The sequence below is a fragment of the Cygnus olor genome, chromosome 17 (genome assembly GCF_009769625.2).
Source record: "Cygnus olor isolate bCygOlo1 chromosome 17, bCygOlo1.pri.v2, whole genome shotgun sequence".
Lineage (NCBI taxonomy): Eukaryota > Metazoa > Chordata > Aves > Anseriformes > Anatidae > Cygnus > Cygnus olor.
In genome coordinates, this window is record NC_049185.1 from 10,246,473 (window position 1) to 10,266,481 (window position 20,009).

The 20,009-nt window shown below is 38.1% G+C and overlaps 1 protein-coding gene across 3 annotated transcripts in view; it reads left to right on the forward strand.

Moving 5' to 3' along the window:
* Positions 1 to 20,009, forward strand: part of TMEM132D (transmembrane protein 132D) — a 250,603-nt gene that overhangs the window by 136,724 nt on the left and 93,870 nt on the right. For all 3 annotated transcript variants that reach the window (XM_040577231.1, XM_040577233.1, XM_040577234.1), the window contains exon 4: positions 19,730 to 19,913. In XM_040577231.1, the coding sequence (XP_040433165.1) occupies positions 19,730 to 19,913 (184 nt within the window). The remainder of the gene's footprint in view (positions 1 to 19,729; positions 19,914 to 20,009) is intronic.

Here is a 20,009-nt window from a genome sequence, read left to right on the forward strand (position 1 = left end):
TGAAACTGAAACAGATAGCATCTCTTTAACCCTGAATGGTTTAAAATCTCTCTTTTAAAATTGGTGTAATTTGCAGGAGAAAAATAGAAAAGCAAAGGCAAGTGTTAATAAATTCCACAGTATTTTGTAGCATGAAATTATATCAAAAAGTGAAGTCAAAAATATGTATATATTCATGCATGTGTGTATGTAAGCCATACATTTTAAAAATGAGCATGCAACTGGTACCTTCAGGAATTGTATAACTGGAAGAGGAGTCTTCACCTTAAGGTCATCATTTTAAATCAGTTCCAGATATCAGTATTCTTCGTTTCTAAGGTACCAATAATATATTAGGTGTTTTTAAAAACCTGTTTTTTCTTAACTATGCAGACCTCACAGGTTGAAATCTAGACAGCCAACTGAATAGGGTTTAGTGTGAAAGAAGAGGATTTATATATACAAGGTGAGTCATTTTGTTGTTTCACTGCATGGCAGAACAGCCTCTGGAAAAGACTTTGCTGAAGACATGATAGGTCAGTATACATTAGAGCTGTACGATGAGCATGCATTGTGGTTTAGCTACACCAGCCCCCACAGTAGAAATGATTCACAGATAGATTTCGTTTTGTCAAGATGAATATCTGAGGTAGGCATGGGACCAGAGGATTCTAAAAGAGGTTGTAGCTGCATCCAAATACATCCATACATCTTTGCTATCAATGCCATTAAAGATCAGTGCTTCTTTCAGCAGCTTTTACATATAAATACAGCCTCTGCTCCTTCAAAGGCAGCATCCAGAATATAGCCTATGCTGTCCTGGAAGCCAAAGAAGCCACCCATCCGAATCAATCCTGGCAAGAGCCCTTTCCAGGCCAGTTCTGGAATAAATTTGAATATCTGTAGCGAGAACCCTTAGGTACAGCAGTATCAGGAGAACTCTCCAGAGCATATTTACCTGTTTATGGCTCCACATGGCAGGCAGCCTCTGGCTACCTTGTCTGCTGCAGTACAGATGATGCTGAGTAGAAGAGATTGGCATCGTTGTTGCAAAGGTCTTAGGATACTGTCTTTTCTTGGTGCTACATTTCTTTCAATGGTCTTTGGTGAGTAGAGGTTACCTGGAAGGGTAACCTGTGTTGTGTCTTATGAGCAGTACAGAATTTAATATTCCTGTCTCCCACATTCTTCATACAGTCCAAAAACTTAGACTGGGAGCTCTCTGGGCAGTGATTACAACTTTACAACGGTACCAGATCTTGTAGCCTGTGATGACAGGACAAAGAAGCAGTAAAGAAACTGCCATAGGACAGTAAGCCTTGAGCATTTTTCAGGGTATGGCCCTACAAAAGCAGGTGATATGCATGTTCCAGCTTGTAGTCAATCTTTCAGGCTTCGATCTGACCAGGACTACAGCAGAAAATAACTTGGGGCTCTGTAGATCTTATTCATCAGCAACCTGTACAATGCTGTGGTTTAGCATGTGCCAACTGTATCCAGAAAAGTGGTAGCCTCAGGGGTTGTGGGTAGGTGCTGCCTGTCCTTCTGTGCCTTTGAATGCGGGCGAAAGAAATTCATGTTGCAAAGGCTTGGTCTAATCTTATCCCAAGATGTAATACAAAAAGGGTTAAAGGCAAAAGGCATTTTGGAGGATGGAAAGACTTGCCAGATGGAATACCTTGCCATCTAGAATTTCAGTTGAAATGTAGCCCTGGGTCCTAGATGAAATATGATAACTTAAGTCAGCTCCATTCCTCAAACATGAGAACTATCAAAGTTCTTATTTATAATTTATTCTTCTTTTTAGAGGACTTTCCTTTTCATCTGCAGCTCTGAATATGTTGTTGCTTTTGACATCCTAGGCTAGAGCTAACATTTTACCATTCCAGAAGAATTCAGTGCTATTTATAGGCATTTGAATAATGCTTTACTACTTTACATGATGTAGAGGGAACAAAGGACAGAAAACTGAACAGTCATACTCTAGACTTACCTCTGAGGAAGGGCCACCCTAGTGGAAGGCTTGGTGTCAGGAACTAACCTTGGGTAGATGGAGTGATCTCTGCATAAAACAGGGTCTGAAAATGTGCCCTAAGTTCAAGCCAAAAATTAAAAGAAACAGATATAAGATGAACATATTATATTGATCTGTGGTGAATCATACAGTGATTCATGAAAAACTTATAAAATAATATCCAGATCTAAATGTTTGGGTCTCAGAACATGGCCTTATTTCCTTTTTCCACATATAGCTAAGTGGTAGTTTCATGCTTTTCGAACACTTTTGCTCACCTCTCTCTGTACTAGGCTCAAATTGAAGCAAATTGCTCTTTACAATTGAAAGTGTCAAAGGTTGTAAAATTGCCCTGTGAAGCTCCTAATGCTCAGCAAGCCGGTCAGCTCATGTACTGTCTTTTGACCTTCCTTTTATGTGTTTCTGATGCTGAATCTAACACTGGTTGAACTCTGTTGGAGCTGGTACTTTATTTGGCTAACATCTGCAACCAAAAATATGTATCTTCTTCTGCATGGTAGACTGTGTCTCTTCTTCCTTGTCCTTCTTTTAATATTCCACTGTGACAGAATATCAAAATAACTTTTATTTCATTGGTGTAGTTTATTTACGTCCATTTAAGCTGAAGTCTTTCCTAAATACAACTTGGCGTACCTTTATCTGGTCTGTATTTTTCTTTAAGCTGTGTGTGCTTTTTACAGCAGAAGCTAGCAGAAGGCAGTTGTTTAAGCCACAAAGGGATTTTCTTGTTTGTTTTCACTAAATTTTCTACTCTCCGTACTTGTAACTTATTGAAGTTCCCAAGCAGCGTTCTTAGTACCTTCAGCAGAGGGTGTAAAGGAAGTTGACCTCCCATCTGCCTGTCCTGTGCAATGCAAAGCATTCCCTCTGCAAATAAGAATTTAATCCTCCCAAGTAGCAGTGCCACCTCAGCAGGTCAGTCTCATTCCTAACATACTGTCCACTCGTTGCTGACTGCGGTATTTAGCTGAATCGAGCTTGGTGGATATTAGAGATTTGCCACCTCTTATTTGGAGAAAAAGTATTTTCTCGTTTTATGAGTTGTTAGTAGATAAACTATCAATGGCACCTTGAATGGGAGTGTAGATACATACACTAATAGTGTCCTGCGTGTTAATCTTTAAGCTGTATATACTATAAATAGCCTGAAGTCTTTGATGCTAGTGTAATTATAGGAATACTTGCTAAAAATCTAAACTTCTAAAAAGTCTCATTTGTCTGCTGTGGTAAGCACACTTGAGCTGCAGATTTCAGTTGGAATTAAGAGGCTCTGCGTGTTGACAGATGAGAGATCCAGCCACAGGCATGGAAAAATCAGCACACTCTCAGGGCCACCTGAAACACCTGAAATAGTCTTAGAAATGGTGTGTAACTTGATTTTCTCCTGGTTTCACTCCAGATCTGATGTCTACTCTTGCAGGTATCAGTTACTATGTCAGTTATGCTACTGGAGGGCATTCAGACATCCCTGGTGGCACTGTAATAGTTAACCTTATCAGTGTCTTCTGTGTGTGCAGCAGTTTTTCCTTTCAGGATTAACACTTCACTTCTGTCAAGAGGAATCAGTCGTTGTCATTTCACTCAATATTTTGGAGTCAAATTTTCCCCAATTTCTGAGTCTTTAGAACACTTGTCTCAAAATTCCACATTTTTCTCCACAGGTATAAGGTCAAAAAATTTTCCTTTCTTTTTTTTTTCCAGAAAACCTGAGATTTTTACCTAACCCCATGCCTCAGATTGTTCTAACTGATTTATGTTTGTGGGCTGCTTAGGTCCTGTAGCAGCCAAATTTCTCAGTAGCCCTCAGTAGCAGAGGCCACAAAGGGACTGTGGTCAGGGACTTCAGTTCTGCTTCTCCTGGAATTGACAAACTCTTCAGATGTGAAAATTTCTTGCAGTACTGGTGCTGTGACAATTTGGAAACAAGTGAGCCCTGCAGCATTTGGTAGTGTTGACCAGGCTTAGCACAAACCTGACAGAATTCAGGAGCTCCATGGAGGTTTCCAATTATCTGTTCTTCCACTTGGACAAAAACTTGCTGCTTAACCTTAGAAAAGCCTTGGGTCAGAATCTGAAGAACTGGGGTAGAACCAAAGGGCACCAGACCTGCTTTACTTCAGGATGATGGTGAGATCAAACTTCTGTCTTCATCTTGAATGCCACTGAAGGGTGGTCTGATGGGTATGACAGTGGTCCAGGGAGTCAAGACTATTATGATGGAAAGTGCGTCTGTTATGATTATTATTACTATTATCAAAACATTTTTTCTAAAAAAATGGTTAAATTTACATGTCAAGATGCTGACATATGGGGAGAATCTTAATTGCTGCACTAGGGCAAACTTGTTTTTATTTTTTTCCCCCCTTTTCTCTACCCATTCAGTATTTGAAATAACTGCCTCTGCAAAATTCAGAGATAAGGCTGCAGCTGGTATGTATGGACATTTGTTTTGCTTCCACAGTGAGGTATATAATTGACAGTAATGGCTGTAAAATCTAGAGCTCAGGGGCTAGGGTTTTTTTTCAAGCCATCACTCTGGGAAATACACAGTTTGATCAATGGCTGAACATTTCAGACTGTTATTAATAAATGCAGAATGTTAAAGATCCACTTCAAGAATAAATAATCTAATTCAGTTTATATTCCTAACTGTTGTTTAAAAAGAAAGAGAATAATGAAAACAAATTACCATTGATTTAAATATTAATCTTATATGGTAATTGTGCCTGAATAAATATTTCAGTTACAGAGAGTGGATTGTATCGTCAAACATAGGAAACTCTGCTGTGACTGAATTCAGCACCCTGTATTTATGTTCTGTAAAGAAGAGCTGAAATGCTTTGAAAGCTTTCTTCTGCTCTGTCTGTTCTGTGTGTGTCACTGTGTATTACGGCGTGCCTCCATGACTGATGTATGCTAACTGAAGGAAAGAAAGGACATCAAATTGGCACAGACTCCTCACTGGGGTTGCTTCAGCCAGATCAAAATGATATATATCTTCATAGAGCCAGCAGCATTCACAGCACTGGGGGCTTTGTATTGTCTAGGAATGCAAAGCACAGCTAAAAATTCTCTGTTGTGGTTTCAGAGGGAGCTGATACTGTAAGGCTACTAACCCAATCTAGTTATAAAATGATGTGCCACTGAACTTAGCTTCTCTAAATAGGCAACTTAGATCTCCAGTCATTTAGAAAACTGCCTCATCAGCTACTGCTTTTCTTTTTCATCACGTTTCCCTTTCCCTGCTGAACCTTTTGGAACTCCACTGCATTGCTGAAGGCTGGAATTACCACCTAAATAAACAGTCCCCAGATGTGAAGAGCTTCAAAACAAACTAATGGAGGACTTAAAATCTTTATGTTAAAGCCTCACAAGGTGGCCAGTTTTCCAGTTACATATTGCATATTTTAATATGATGGAGTGGAAAAATGTGGCTAGAAAAGAACTCTGTTCTGGACCTCTAACTCTTCTTTTATGCACTACTGTGAGATTTGTAGCTCATGGGGACCAGGAGTGCATGGAACAGGGAGACTGACTGTTCTTCAAGGTATTCCACCCTGACGGGTGCACTGTAAACAAGCCTAATCTATTAAAATAAAAGAGTGAGCATTTGGGTTTGTAGCATATCGGTGATCTAGATTTGCTTTTTGCAGATCCTAATTTAGCCCTGAACTCTTCCTTCCGGCCTGTTACGAAGAACAGCCAAAAGATTGAAGCCTGGTTTTCTGTGTTTGCTTCTTAGGAGTGAGCACATATAGGAATTCTCAGGGAGTGTACAGTATCCTTTCTATCAGAGGGGTTAATCACTTTGTTGTTTCTCATCTCCTGGTTGCCTGCTTCCAAAAACTTTAATAATCTGTAACCTCTACTCTGTCTAGTTTTGCTCAAAGTGGTCAAATGTTACTGGAGGGAATGACAGACACACAGATTGATTGCATAATCCTTCCTTTCTTAAGGAACCAGGCTAAAATCAAAAAAAAGATTGTCACAGCCATATCTGCTACTGCAAAAAATATTTCTCAAATCATTTTACCCTATGTAATTTTAAACGTTTCCAGTTATGGTGTCTGCCAGTTCCTTTTGAGACTATTCCACTGTCCTTTTGCTCTGAGTTTGCTCCACATTACCTGTTGTTTCTAATTATACTCTCCTGCCTACCTGCTCTAGCAATTTTCTCTCCTTGACACTTAAATCCTTGAAGTACTTGTGGAAAGTTAGCACTTTCTGTTCCTTCTGCCTTTTAAACCTCACCTACTGATTTTTTTTCAGGAAATCACCAACCTACCTTCTGCTCTTCTTGATGTCACTGCAAGTATTGCACATTAAGGCCCTCTGAAAATCTGGCAGATTATTTCTTCTACTGTTTTTAGAAAAATGTTTCCATTTTGTTCAATCATTGTGGCTCTTATTTGTACCCCATCCTGCTGTGCAATGAAAGCAGAACTAAAGTCAAGCAGCTTGAGTAAAGCAAAAAAGGAAAACCATGCCTAAAAATCTAGGTTATATTCACAGACTGTAGTGATAATTTTGGTAGTGCTATGTTCTAATTCCTCATGTCACTTGGATGCTTTTATTATTCTTAGCAGCTGCCCATTGGATTTCTCCACACATTTTCCAAGTATCATGCTGTTGGAGGTCTGAAGTATGTTGTCTATCTGAATTTTCCAGCTTGCTTTTCTTGCAGGAGATATTTTAAGTTTATATTTTGCAGGTGGTTGTGTGTTCCAACTAGTACACCCTTGCAGTTTTTCCATTACACTGAAAGGAGAGTATTGTGTATATTTGAAATGGTTTGATGTTAGCCTTGCAAAGACAGAGATTATAGATTCATTTAAGACATTAAAGTCTCAAAATTGGACTGTGAAACTATAGTGCAAGAGCAGTAAGAGTATAAAACAAAGAAGAGTCAATAATTTGAGGAAGCTAATATTTAGGTGGCTGCCATGAAAAGAAATCCTTCTTGCAATACATGGCTTTTTCACCTCTGATCTCATTGTCATCTTTGTGTCAAGCTGTGCTATTCATGAAACGAAATATGACTCACAAATTTTAATAAAGGTGGCAAATTTTGCAACACCTCTGAATGAACATTGATCTTCACTTAGTGCTTTTCACCTTCACATGAATGATTTATGATCTGGTTGAAAATATGATTGCTAGCATTATTGAATTTATAACAGCAATAATTAGGGTCTCCCTTCCCTTGTCTCCAGTTCCATAAAATTTATACTTCTTTTTAAATAGCTAGATGTACAGCTTTCCACTGTCAATTATAAAGATTTTTTAATTACAGTCCTGAGATCCTTACAAGTGGAAGCAAAGCAATTTTTGCTGCTGCCCAGCTCCCCAAGTTGGTGGTTGTTTCCCATAGAATCTTGTAAGGTCCAAGGTTTGTATCTTCAAACATATTGATAAAAGTGGCTTTAAAGCCCAGATGACACTAAATGGAACATTGCCACATAGTAACGAAGCTTATGTGGTGTGGTATGTCCACCTTGGCATGAGTTTCTCTCTCTTGTTAGGTTATATTTCATGAAGTATTTCACTAATTCATGCCATATCTGTTTTTCTCTCTCCTTACTTATTAGTTTGATCATGTTATAGTTTTTACTGAAAGAGCACTTTACTTTGGAAATGGCAAACAGCTATAGTTGCATTCTGACTGCGTATTGAGATGAGGTAGTGAGGACTATTTTTTCTCAACCTGACTAGTTACGTCAGTGAGTATTTAAAGTCCTCTTAAAATTTTCTGCAGATATGTAGTTCATTTGTTTACTGATGCATTGGGGTAGCGAAGGAGTTGTTGGGCTGGAGGTCATCTGAGGACACAAAAATGTGGAAGGAATAATTTTGAATGAGAGCTATTATCAGCCATTACATGTTTCCAGAAGGTCTGCAGACCTATTTATTGTTTTGCTATGAGTGCTCGTTGTAGGAAGTGGAGCTACATTTGGCCACACTATCCATTTGAGTGTCTGGAGTGTGCTCTGATCCGGTTGCTCTGAGGAATGGCTCCTAGAAGGTTTCAGATCCAGCCAGAGTGGCTCCTCTGGCTGCTTTAACCATCAGAATAATCAGGTTCTGGAAGAGGCTTTCAGGGGAATAGAGGGATTTAAAAGCCCTAAGTACTTTTAAAATTGAGCTTGATAAGTTTATCAAGAGATTATATGATGTGGTGGTTGCAGTAGCAAGGAACCATCCATATGGACCAAGATGTCTTCCTGCCCTGACCAGCACATAAGTGCAGCTCTGTCTTCCTTTCTGTGCTGAAAGTTTTTAAACTAGAATGAATGATTATAGCTTTCATATTCATATGCTGGTCTTTGCGTTTGCTTTAGCAGCTCCTGGACCACTTGCATATAAAAGATTAGGACTGCTTGATAATCAATTTCTTATGGTCAGATAGAAAATATATCTGGATACACATTCACAAACTATCCTGGAAGTAGTTTGCTGATCTCAAGGTACCTTCTAGTGGATAATTCTCTTGCCCTTACTATTTTCTTCATTGCATTTCCTCAGAGACCATCCAAGCATTGCCAGGCCAATCTCCCCTTGTACCTCACCAATCCCTCTGAGCCCAGGTGCAGCTCAACCTCAGGCTAAGAAGGGGTGAAAAGTCAGGTGTGTCAGCAGTGGATGCAATGAGACCCAAAATGATGACATTGCTCGATTTAATGGCATAGTTCATGCTAATGAGAATGAGTTCTGTGACCTTCTGAACTAGCACAATTTTTAATGTCACAAGTACATCAAAAGCTATGATTTGTTTTGACAGGGCCTAGAACTCAACTGCAGACCCCTGTCATCATGCTGTCTGTATGATTTCATCATGACTATCAGATTATCTCAAGGTGTACAGAGGGTAAACATCTGCTCAAATACTAAAACTATACCATAGCTCAGGCAGGGAAGTGGTTCTGTGTCTTGATCATTACAAAGTAATTTTGTGAGTGTACCTCTTGGCCTGTCAGGCCAAGGTTGAAATATATTGGTAAAGGAAAACAAATGTACATAGTGCAGTAGTGTGTGCAGAGATATCTCTTTCATACTGCCTACTTTAACATATATAATATACAAAACAGAGATTAATATTCACATATGCACTTATAGTCATTGTCAGCAGATAAAAATTGGTAAAGAACAAGTTTTGTCATTGAAACCTTAAAAGTTTTATAACAGGTAGGAACCTGGCTTTCTGTATGTTCATATCATTCCCAAAATAGGTATATATTTTACTAGACTTTTAATATTTAAGTTCAATCAGGTCTTTAGTCTATTTCCTCTACTGTATGGCTCTTTTCACGAGGGTCTCATTTTCCCTTGAAGTGCAGCAGATGCTAATGGCGTTGATGAAATAGATGCTGCATTTTAAACAGTTTGGTTCTGTTGAAGTTTGTGAGTGCTGTGCAGCTAGCAAATGGGACTGTGAAAGTGAATGGATGAAAAGCAGAGGTGGCAGATTCCCATTTAGTGCTGGTGATTGGGTGCTGTTTTGCTGTAGGGCAGACAGCCTTGGAAATAGCCTGGCAGAGCATGGTGTTATTTAATTTTAAGGTTTTAGTAAATGTAGTCTCTTGATAACACCTTTCTTAGCATACATTCAGATCTATTATTTTCCCTATAAGAATTTGTTCATGAAAGTGATTTTTCTTATCATTGCATGTTAATAATGTCTTTCAATTAAAGACGAACAGAATAGTTTGTGAAATTACTTCTGGTGGAAGAGAACAGAAGCCTAACAAGCAACAAGATGACTTCTAGTTATTTGGAAATAGCCAAGTTTCAAATCTTTAAGAGCTAATGGAAGAGGATAAGACTCCATTCTTATTATACTCTATGTGTATAAGGACACAGGCAGGCGTAAGATCTCAGGGTACCTTCTAGTGGTACATGGGTGTTCATGTGAGTGCAGCTGTAAGTGCTCAGGCTATCTTGGTATTTCCATAGGATCACAGAAAGGATTCTGAATAATATGCTCCTTTGGAAAGCCACATGTGAAGATTTAAACCATTCTAATTTAATCCATATTTGAAATTGGCCCTGCTCTGAGGAAGGTCCCTTCCAAGCAAGGGTATTCTATATTTCTTTATTTGAAATACAATTTATAATGTATGTCAGCTAAGAGCTTTTTCAAAAAGGGGAAGGGGGAGGGGGGGAGCAATTTTAGATGTTCTCTCTTCTGTTTATGTTTTCATTTTATTGCTTAAAAATAAGAAGGAAAGATTTCCAAAGCTCTTTTTTAATATTAAGGAAGCTGGAAAGCATTTCTTTCTCTTTTAATTCTTGACTTGAACATTTGGGTAAAGAAAACAGTTTCTTTTTTTAGTTGAAAAGAACTTTGCACTTTTGCAAGATGTTTGAATTCAGCAGAAATACTTGCTGAACAGTTCACAGCAGAGGAAGTTCCTATAGTGAGGATCCTAATCTCATATACTGAATATACTCTGGCATATCCAAAAAAGGATCTAATTTTAAAATATATTGAGGCCTTGAGTCTTGTGAAATGTAGTGTTGCATTCATATATAATTACAGTTGTTGAACAAGTATGGACACTAATAAGCAAGGCATAAAAAGGATGTATTATAGATCTCACCCTGGAGACATCAATGGCCTACGTGCTAAAAAGTGTCATAGAGTCATTAAGGTTGGAAAAGACCTCCAAGATCATCTGGTCCAACCATCCCCCTACCACCAATATCACCCACTAAACCATGTCCCTAAGCACCACATCCAGCCTCTCCTTGAACAACCCCAGGGACGGTGACTCCACCACTTCCCTGGGCAACCCGTCCCAATGCCTGACTGCTCTTTCTGAGAAGAAGTTTCTCCTAATTTCCAACCTGGTAATCAGTGATAGGATGTGTGGGAATGGCACAAAGCTCACCAGGGGAGGTTCCGACTAGACATTAGGAAAAAGATTATTTACCATGAGGGTGGTCAAACACTGGAACAGGCTTTCTGGAGAGCTGAGTGGTGCCCCGTGTCTGTCAGTGCTTGAGAGACATTTGGACAATGACTTCATCAACACACTTTAACTTGTGGTTATCACTGAAGTGGTCAGGCAGTGAGAATCAATTATCTTTAGGTCCCTTCGAACTGAAATGTTCTATTCTATGCTATAAGGGCTTTTAGGCAGGTAAATATTTGTTGGATGAGGAGGGAATTTTGCTGCAGGGTGGTGTACTGAGCACAGTGCTTTATGCTGTGGTTTAGTATGCTGGGTTTACTCAATAGCAAATATTTGCAGCACCCTCCCTGTAATTCCTGACTATGAAAATAAAGAGTCTCATTCCTTGCTGGCTGATCAGTGTCATGTTGATGTGGCAACTCCCATTCAGTAAAGCTTTCTTCCATTTTCAGGAGATAGTGATATTGAAGTGATAGCGACATTGTTAAATGCCTGGGAAATTGTAATGTGAATGAAATATGTAAGTTTTTATTATTATTATTATTATTTTTTTTTTTTACAAAAACTAGTATTGACCTAAGTGCATAGGCCTGGGGCTCATAAGTAGGAGTCAGGTTCCTTTAGCTCTTCAAGTCCTGGGCAAACCAAGGATCTGGAATTAATATGTCACTCCCACGTGTACTGAGGTGTTATTTCATTGAAACAAAACAAGGCCTTTATACCTGGTTTTCCTGCCCCTAAAATTACCATTATCTTTCTCCTATTTGTTGCGTTTGCCAGTTCAGAAAACAATCATCACTTTCTGCAGCTGTCTTGTAGTCTAATCCTTAGATGGACCCTATAGAAACTTGCCCAATTAATCACAGTCACTTTTGGCTCTTTGTCTGGTTCACTCCAGCATGCTGTTTTATCACACTTAAATGTAAGTTGTGCTAAATTTATCATTATTTTTATGCTGAGGACAATAAAAAACATCAGGTAGAGAAACCTAGATTGACAATACATTTGCAGTGTTTTATTAGACTTTACTTACTGTCAGTAAAACTGTTTTCTTAGCCCTGCAATTCAATCCCACCTGCATAGTAACTGTGTTTTTTTCTGCCATTGTCTCATGATTGGGCTACTTCAGAAGTACTTGATGTTCACTGACTACTGTGTTAAATATTTTACTGAATGATTATTAGACTGGATGTAATAAAGTCAATGTTGATTTATCATTCCCTTAGCATAATATGGTAGGTGATCTCTGGATCTATTATGTCAAGAGATGGTTCTGAACTGAAATGCTGTGTTGGTGGGAAACTACATTTTAATTTTATATATTAAAACATTTGATAAGTTTTACCCGCTTTTGAATGGTTTGAGTTATTTGGGAAAAATGCTATCAACAGCTGGAAAATTGTATAGTGAATAATTTATTTGAAAATAGAAAAAAAAAAGTCAAATAAATAATTAAGCAAATATTTCTCGATCAGCACTGCTGATGGCATGCTCCAGAGATGAATCAATTTTTTTAAAGAACTTTATTACGTGATTAGCAGACTCATTTTTTGGTAATTTTTCTTGCTAGTTGGTTCACTTCATACACCTATTCCTGAAGAAAAATGACTTTTCATCCTACCCATCACTGAATTTTTAATAGTAAGATGACAATGAATAAAATTAAACTTTAATGTACTGCTGTATGTATCACCTTATCTTGATATATCAATGGTGAATAATGATCTCTGTAATACAGTGGGCTTGATTCTACAGATATTGGATTTTTAGTATTCCCTCTCACCTTGGGAAGGTCAGAGCCCCTTGCCTTACTTTTCTGTCTAAAATAAGATTTTTTCATCCTTTCTGCAATTTGTTTAGACAGATATCAGGGACTGATGTGTTCAGTATGTGTACTAGTTTACCGGTAACATATGGTGCAGGTATTGCACCATATTGTTTGGTTTGGTTTTTATTTATTCTGTTTGTTTATTTTGTAAACTCAAGCATTTTATCGTCAACAGCAAAGGAGGGGTAGAAATCTTGCACAGCTTGCCAGCCAGGTTCATATCTTCTGAATGGATTTGGGGGATCAAGCATTAGATATGTGCTCATCAGCTAAGCCAGCTCCTCAGCTAGCGAAAAGCAGCATCACTTTGTTAACTTGTGATATTTAACATCAAATCTGCAATATTTGATTTTTACCTTACATCTCAGTTGTATGAATAAAATAGTTTACTGAAATTCTGCAGTTTTATCTTGCATAGATGCTTGTCCAGAAAAGCTCGAAAATATTCATTGATTGCACTCTTGCTCAGAAACAAGAAGGAAAAGGCAATCAGATTCATTACAGTAAAGAATGTCTCTTTGCCTGTAAGATTATTTTGTGGACTCTTGGCTTATGTTTTTTGTACGTATGAGACTGGTAAAAAAAAAAAAAAAAAAAAAAAAAGAAAACAGGAAGAAGAAAAAAAGAGTGTTTTCATCTGGCAAGACAGATGACAGCAAACCACAAAACCTTTCTGCAACCCAAAAGAAAAATAAAGTTTCCAAAGATTACACATCAGCAGCAGAACACTTTTCTCAGCTTTGTCCCCCTATATTGTATTGAAGAGTTCAAATCTTGCCTGAAGCAGACACGTTTGTGTGCATTGTTTTAGGGCAGACTTGCAAAGGAAAACTAAAGATAGCACATTTTGATGGCTGAAGTTGAAAACAAAACAGACAAACACACACACAAAAAGATTAAATGTGGCTGTGAAGTTTAAAACCATCATTCATCATTGGGTGAAGTGGAAGAAGTTAGCAGTATTTCCAAAGCAGTGTCTTATTCTGTGGTGATGAGCATTAAAGAAAAGCCCAAATAAATTAACTTACACTAACACGTGGTTCTCCCTTTTCATTCTGTGCTTTTTGTCAGTGTTAGTGTTATGGTCTCCTTGCCAGTGATCCCACATTTTTGACTTACACATCCTATACACGTAATTTGTAGTATGCTATCAAACATGCCACGCAGAAGTAGTTTATTGCATTGCAAGTACCTGTTTATGCAGAAGCAATGTGATCTCTATCTCTCTAGCAAATGAGGAGAGGAATGCAAATGTGTCCCCCTGCCACAACAGTTTGAGTTCTCATGTAAAGGTTTCTTAAATAAATAACCATACCCTCTCCTGAAACCAGAGCTGTGGGTATTTGTGAAGAATTCAGCAAAGACTAGACAGGTAATCTTTTCCTGGTGAAAATAAACTGAAATGTTATCAGGATCCTTTCCTGACTAGTTTAAATATTGGTGAAATCTTTGACTCAATTAAGATGAAAAATTGAACCTAAGTTTTCTTTTTTGTATGTGCCAGCACCATCTTTCAAATTCATCTGGATTTTCTAGGTCTTCATTCTTACAAAGTACTTATACACTGCAAGCCTCCTTGCTTATTTTTCCATCTTTCTCCTTTTATCTACATTTCAGAGGAGTTCATTTTCTACCTTTCTTTCTCATGCATCCGTCTGCAACAGGTCATTTTTCTTTTTCTCTCTTTTTTCCCCTCTTTTTTTCTCTCTCTCTCTTTTTTTTTTTTTTCTTCTTCAACTCTTCTAGTTTATTCTTCCTTTTTTCCCCACCCAAAATCTATTTAGGGGGAAGACAGTATGTTACTTAGTTGCATGTTCTCCTAAAACTGCAAAACAGATGAAGTTCACAGGCTTCTGGCACTGCGAGGAATAAGCTGCCATACAGGAGCATAAATGCAATTTCTGTGAGTAGTGGGGCTGGGGAGAGATTGTTAAGCAGAACATGGAGGCAAATGCACTGAAGGAAAGGTTTCTTCTGTAGTGGTCCTCTGAATTCCATTTGACCTCCCTATATTTGGTTAGGAAACAAGTATCTTTTGATGATAATACAGGAGAAATGGCTTGTTGTTATGAAAGGGATGGGCAGAAAAGATTTGTGAAACTGCTCTTAGTGAAATTGTTTAAATTCTGAAGAATGTACCATAGAAAAAGCTTTTCAAAATAATAATAATAAATATATATGTATATATATCAGAAATGAATTGATTTGAAAAAATAGAGCTTTGTTACTTTGTTATGCTTTATTCTACATTTCATATTTTTTACATTATTTCCTACCACATGAGAATGAAGTTGTATTTAACACATCTTGCCACTGCTGAATCCATGCAGTGGCAAAGCAGATGACAGCAAACCATAAAACCTTTCTGCAACCCAACCGATAGAGCTGGAAATAGCTAGCATGGTGTGTTATCTGGTATGACAACATAGCATATTATCTTACTTTTACCCAAAAGTTTGTACTTATTTTGAAATGACTTTACTTCTGAAATTGTTGAGGACAGCCACCACTTTGTGGTGTATAAATCATCTTATTCCTCTTTTTATGGGGAAGTCATTTTCAGTTTAATTTTCTCTCCTGTAAAATGGGGATAACGGTTTTCACAAACTCCCCGAGATCTCATGGGGTCAGTTGTGTGGCTGACTGCCTTCTTTCATGCTAGAAAGTTTTTCCAGTTATCTGTGGAAAAATTTCTTCCTTTTCTGAGTGCTGTTGTTCCACCTCAGCCCAGCCAGTGCAGCATTTCAGGCCACAAGTTCTTCCAATATCCAGCAAGAGAGGTGCTCGAGACATGGGTATGTGTATGGAGCTAGAAAAGAATAAAAATTACCTTTTCTTTCTTTGTTCTCCCCAAGGCTCTTTCATTAACATTCCTATGATATATCTTATTTAGCATATTCATGGCTTTAGGCTTCCTGTGTCTGTTATAGTGTTCTAAAGATGGTGATAAAACTTTATATGTAGTATTATGAGAAACGTTAAATGCCCGGTCATTTTAGTAGGTTCAGTACAAATCTTGTTTTGTGAGCATTATATAAAGATAAAAGCTGATACCCCAGCTATTGAAATCGGGAATGGGATACTTCAACTGACTGCCACTACCAACATTCAGTAGCTATTCTTGGATTTACGGGGTCTCTGCTTGAAACTTAGCTTGCAGGGCACACCAGCCCTAAAGACTCAGAAGAGTGGCAGGTTCTCTCTTCAAAGAAACTTGACATAAAGGCTTAGGTGATAGGAACTGGCCATGGGCCTTGATACCAGCCTGTCTGATTTAAAAGGATTCCCATGCCGAAAGGGCAGAAGGGAGAAAAAAAAATAATGTTAGCCTTAGTCAGGGATGTGAGAAGACAAAGGTGCAGAACGGCTCTGCGGAGGAAGAAATACTCCCCTAGAGAGAGGACAGCATTTCATGTTCCTAATTTGTCAGAACTGCTTGATCTTTTGCTGGACAGGAACTAAAAGGCTGTTTAAGAAATACAGTACAAACGTGCTTGTGCTGTCCTGGCTGACAGGAGGAAAGACCAGCCTATTCCCTTCCAATCAAGTTTACTTTTTTTTTTTTTTTCCCCAGTTTGTCTTGCTTGTCTGGATTGGGCATTTAAAAGGGTCTTCACGACACACAGCTCAGCACGACTCTGAGCACAGTCTATTGGCACCACAATGAACTCTATTACAGTTTAACTCTCAATTCTAAGCAGTAAATTTCTGAAATAGAAAACTCCAATGTGAAGAATTTGACTTTAAATTAGCACCAAGAACTGTTTCACTTTGACCACTACTCAGCTCAACTTGGATCACTGTTGTGAGCCCTTGGGTTTTTCCATGCAAAACTTTCCGATCGTATAACCTCCTATATGGTAACTATCGGTGTTGCTGTACTCTTGATAGCAATAAAAGTGTTAGTGTTAGTGACAAGGAGCCAACATGTTATCATGTTGTAGTCATCATGAAGAGTATGCCTGCCTTGAGGAGGATTAGGCAGCACGATGTTTCAAGTAGCAGTGGCTAACTAACCAATAGAAATTTTTGTTGTTGGAAACATTTGTGCTAGAACATGCTCATAAAGGTTTGTGCTAGCAAATATGTAATGCAGAGAAGATGAAAATATTGCTAACAAGCAAGGTCTAATCCTATGATACCAAGCAGCTTTGACTTAAAAGAAAGAACACAAATATTTTTGATGTGACTGAACTCTGATAATTAATTGTATTTGTCCAAATTTCCCCATTTGCATTTTTTAACTGATGATGAAAAATTTTCTGTGTTACTTCTCAACTGAAAGATTTCAGTTGCTAAGTGTTGCTCAGGAAGGCATTTATGGCTGTAGGTTGGGGATCCAGACCCACAAGGGTACATGGAAGGATCACCATAGCTCCGATGGGTACAGTTCTAATAATGTAATTAAACAAAAGTTCCTGACCTGGTGTTGACAGCCTGGGTCTGCTCATAAGTCATGGAATACTTTCCTAATTTTTATATACCTTTAGTTAGCAGCAATGAGATTCTTACTGATTTTTGAGATGTTTTGTGATCTTGTCAATTAGGTGTGTAGTATTACTAAGATGAACTAATTCAAATAATTTCTATCAAAATCAAATTTATAGTAGTAAATTTTTTCGTTTTGTTACAAGAAATATGTCATTAATATATCTGCTTTTAGGGAGAAATTAAAAGAAAACACTTCCACTATTTTCGGGTCACTGTAGTTGTGCAGCATGGGAAGAGTAGTTCAAGAATATAAGGACCATGCTCCACTTCCCTCTCCCCATCTTTTCCACTCCCTTTCACTTCTCCTTTGTTTTCCTGTGTTCTAATAATTTTTTTCTTCCTTTCCCCTAATTCCTAACATACCTGGGAAAAGACTAGGTTGGTTACCTTTTTTGATGATCCTTTTGGCAGTTATAAGTTTTTCTGTCGTCCTCTGCCCTGCGATTCCCTCCTGTGCAGCAGTGGCTCATTGCTGTGACAGCACACATTGCTGGTGACAGCACCGATTCTGCAGAGCCGATGACTGGTAGCAGCAGACACCAATGCAATAATAAAGACAGGTACCCTGAACAGAATCTCAAAACCAAGGCTCAATATATGATGATTCAATTAGTTCTTTAAACACGGTAGCTGTGACAGAATATACCATACAAAACAGGACTGCTGTCAGGTATTTATAGGCAATGCATTGCCCATTTCTGTTCATGCAATTAAGGTAACCGAGTTTCAATAGTCACAGCTGCATACAGTAGCTTTCTGATCCTACCTAGGTCAGCATGAAATAAGACTGCATTCAGTGCTAGTTTAGAAATTGTGCTTTTTTTTTTTTTATTTTTCTTCTTTTTTTCCTGACACAAAGAAATGAGAAACTGAATACAATGTGTTCCATTTTGGAAATGCAGAGGCTTCCTTTAAATTCATCCAGGATCACAAGGTCTCAATACATCCGTTAAAATACAAACCTTAAAGATGATCAGGTAAAATTCTTCAAGCAGTAGCTTTAGATAAAGCATTGGATTTAGCCAGCATGATAACATCTCTGAGTATTTTGGGAAGAGTCCCAGACATGGGCTGTTGTCATAACTAGCCTTCGTTACAAAGTATGCCTAGTTTTAGCTCTTTTTCCACATCAGCTAAGAAAACCTGCTGGGTTTTGGGCACTTTTTTTTTTTTTTTTTGTGGATCTTTAATCAGTTCCTGAAATGTTTTCTGTTTCTTCTAGATACACTCTCCAGCTAAAGTGGCTTGTGACACTTCAGTATTGTTCTCTTGGGTTTTTCCATGCAAAACTTTCTCATCAAAAATCAGTATTCTTTCACTCCTTGAGTGTTATCCCACTGAAAGAAACTCTGTTCTTTCCTTTCCCCCCAAACCAACACTGACAATTTGTTTGGCCTTCAATGCTTCAGAAGTAAAAGCACTGTCATTCTCAGTGCCCTGTGGATTTCTGTATTGCTAAGAATCTCTGCATTCCTCAACTTTACAGTATATTGAGTATTTTCATGTCTCTATAAATACCACTGGACTATGGAGCTCACCTTGCCAACATACGCAATAGAAACTTCACTGCATTGCTTTCTGTATAATAGCTGATTTTATAACAAGCTTTGGAGGAACTGCACCTTTGAGTCCCTTTCTAAATTTCACTCTGTACATTTCAGCTTTATGGTATTCACTTGTAGAAAAACTATGTAATCTTATAGGAAGGACAGCGTATAAAGACAAAGTACCATTGATAAGGTGTCAGTAACCCCAATATTGCCAGACTATCCTGGAAAATCACATCTTCTAAGTCTTTGTTCTTTTCTAGTGTTTTAACTCAAGGATGGATCATGGCAGGATTGACCAATATTAAATAATCCAGTTTTGTAACTTTCTGCTCCCACAACAAACTAAATTAGATATTATTCTTAAGTTTAGAAGGGGACAAAACTGAGCTTCAGACATTCTCAAGGTAGCAACATCTCCAAAAATGAAATCCAGGTTTTCTGATCCTCTGCTTCTAGCTGTCCAGGTTCATGGATCCATTCAAGAGCTGTTCCATGCCTCCTTTTTAAAAAAGCAGACAATATTTTTAATGCAGTGCTTTCTCATTTCAAGGAGTGATTCCCTTTAGATTTGCTCATTTTTTGCTTCAACAGGGAGGAAATACGATTTGCTCATTATCAAGGGAGCCTTGGAGTCAGGTTTTTTAAGCTGTGTAGATAGCTTGTCTGTAGCCTTAGCCTTAGATTTACCTTGATCTGCTTTTGTTTATCCATCTGTAAAATGGAGCAGTGCCATGTCCCTGAGTCTTACTGAGTCATATGGAAAATACCCTGAGATCTTAAGACAAGTTGAAATGATTAATTCATTACTAAATCCATCATCCCACCAAATTCTCTCTCCGGAAGAGTCTAAATCCAATGTTTTATTAATATAAGAGCAATTATATTACTGGCTTATCAGTCATATGAATGGAACCTTTATTTTTATTTCTTCCAGCGCGGATGGTCCATCCTCTGAAATCATGCAGATTGATTTTGAAATTGAAGATCTAACTGACCTACCTGGGACCCAGCTCATCACATGGCAAGTAGAATATCCCGGAGATACAACATCTGATCTAGGAGTCTCCAAGATCTACGTAAGCCGGAAGGACCTGGTAGGAGTTCTCCCTTTGGCTATGGTAAGAAACTGTCAGATATTCTGCAAGTTCTTAATATTGCTGTATAACTCTAGTGTCTGATGGATGCAAGTGATCTGCTGAAAGGATGGGGAACTG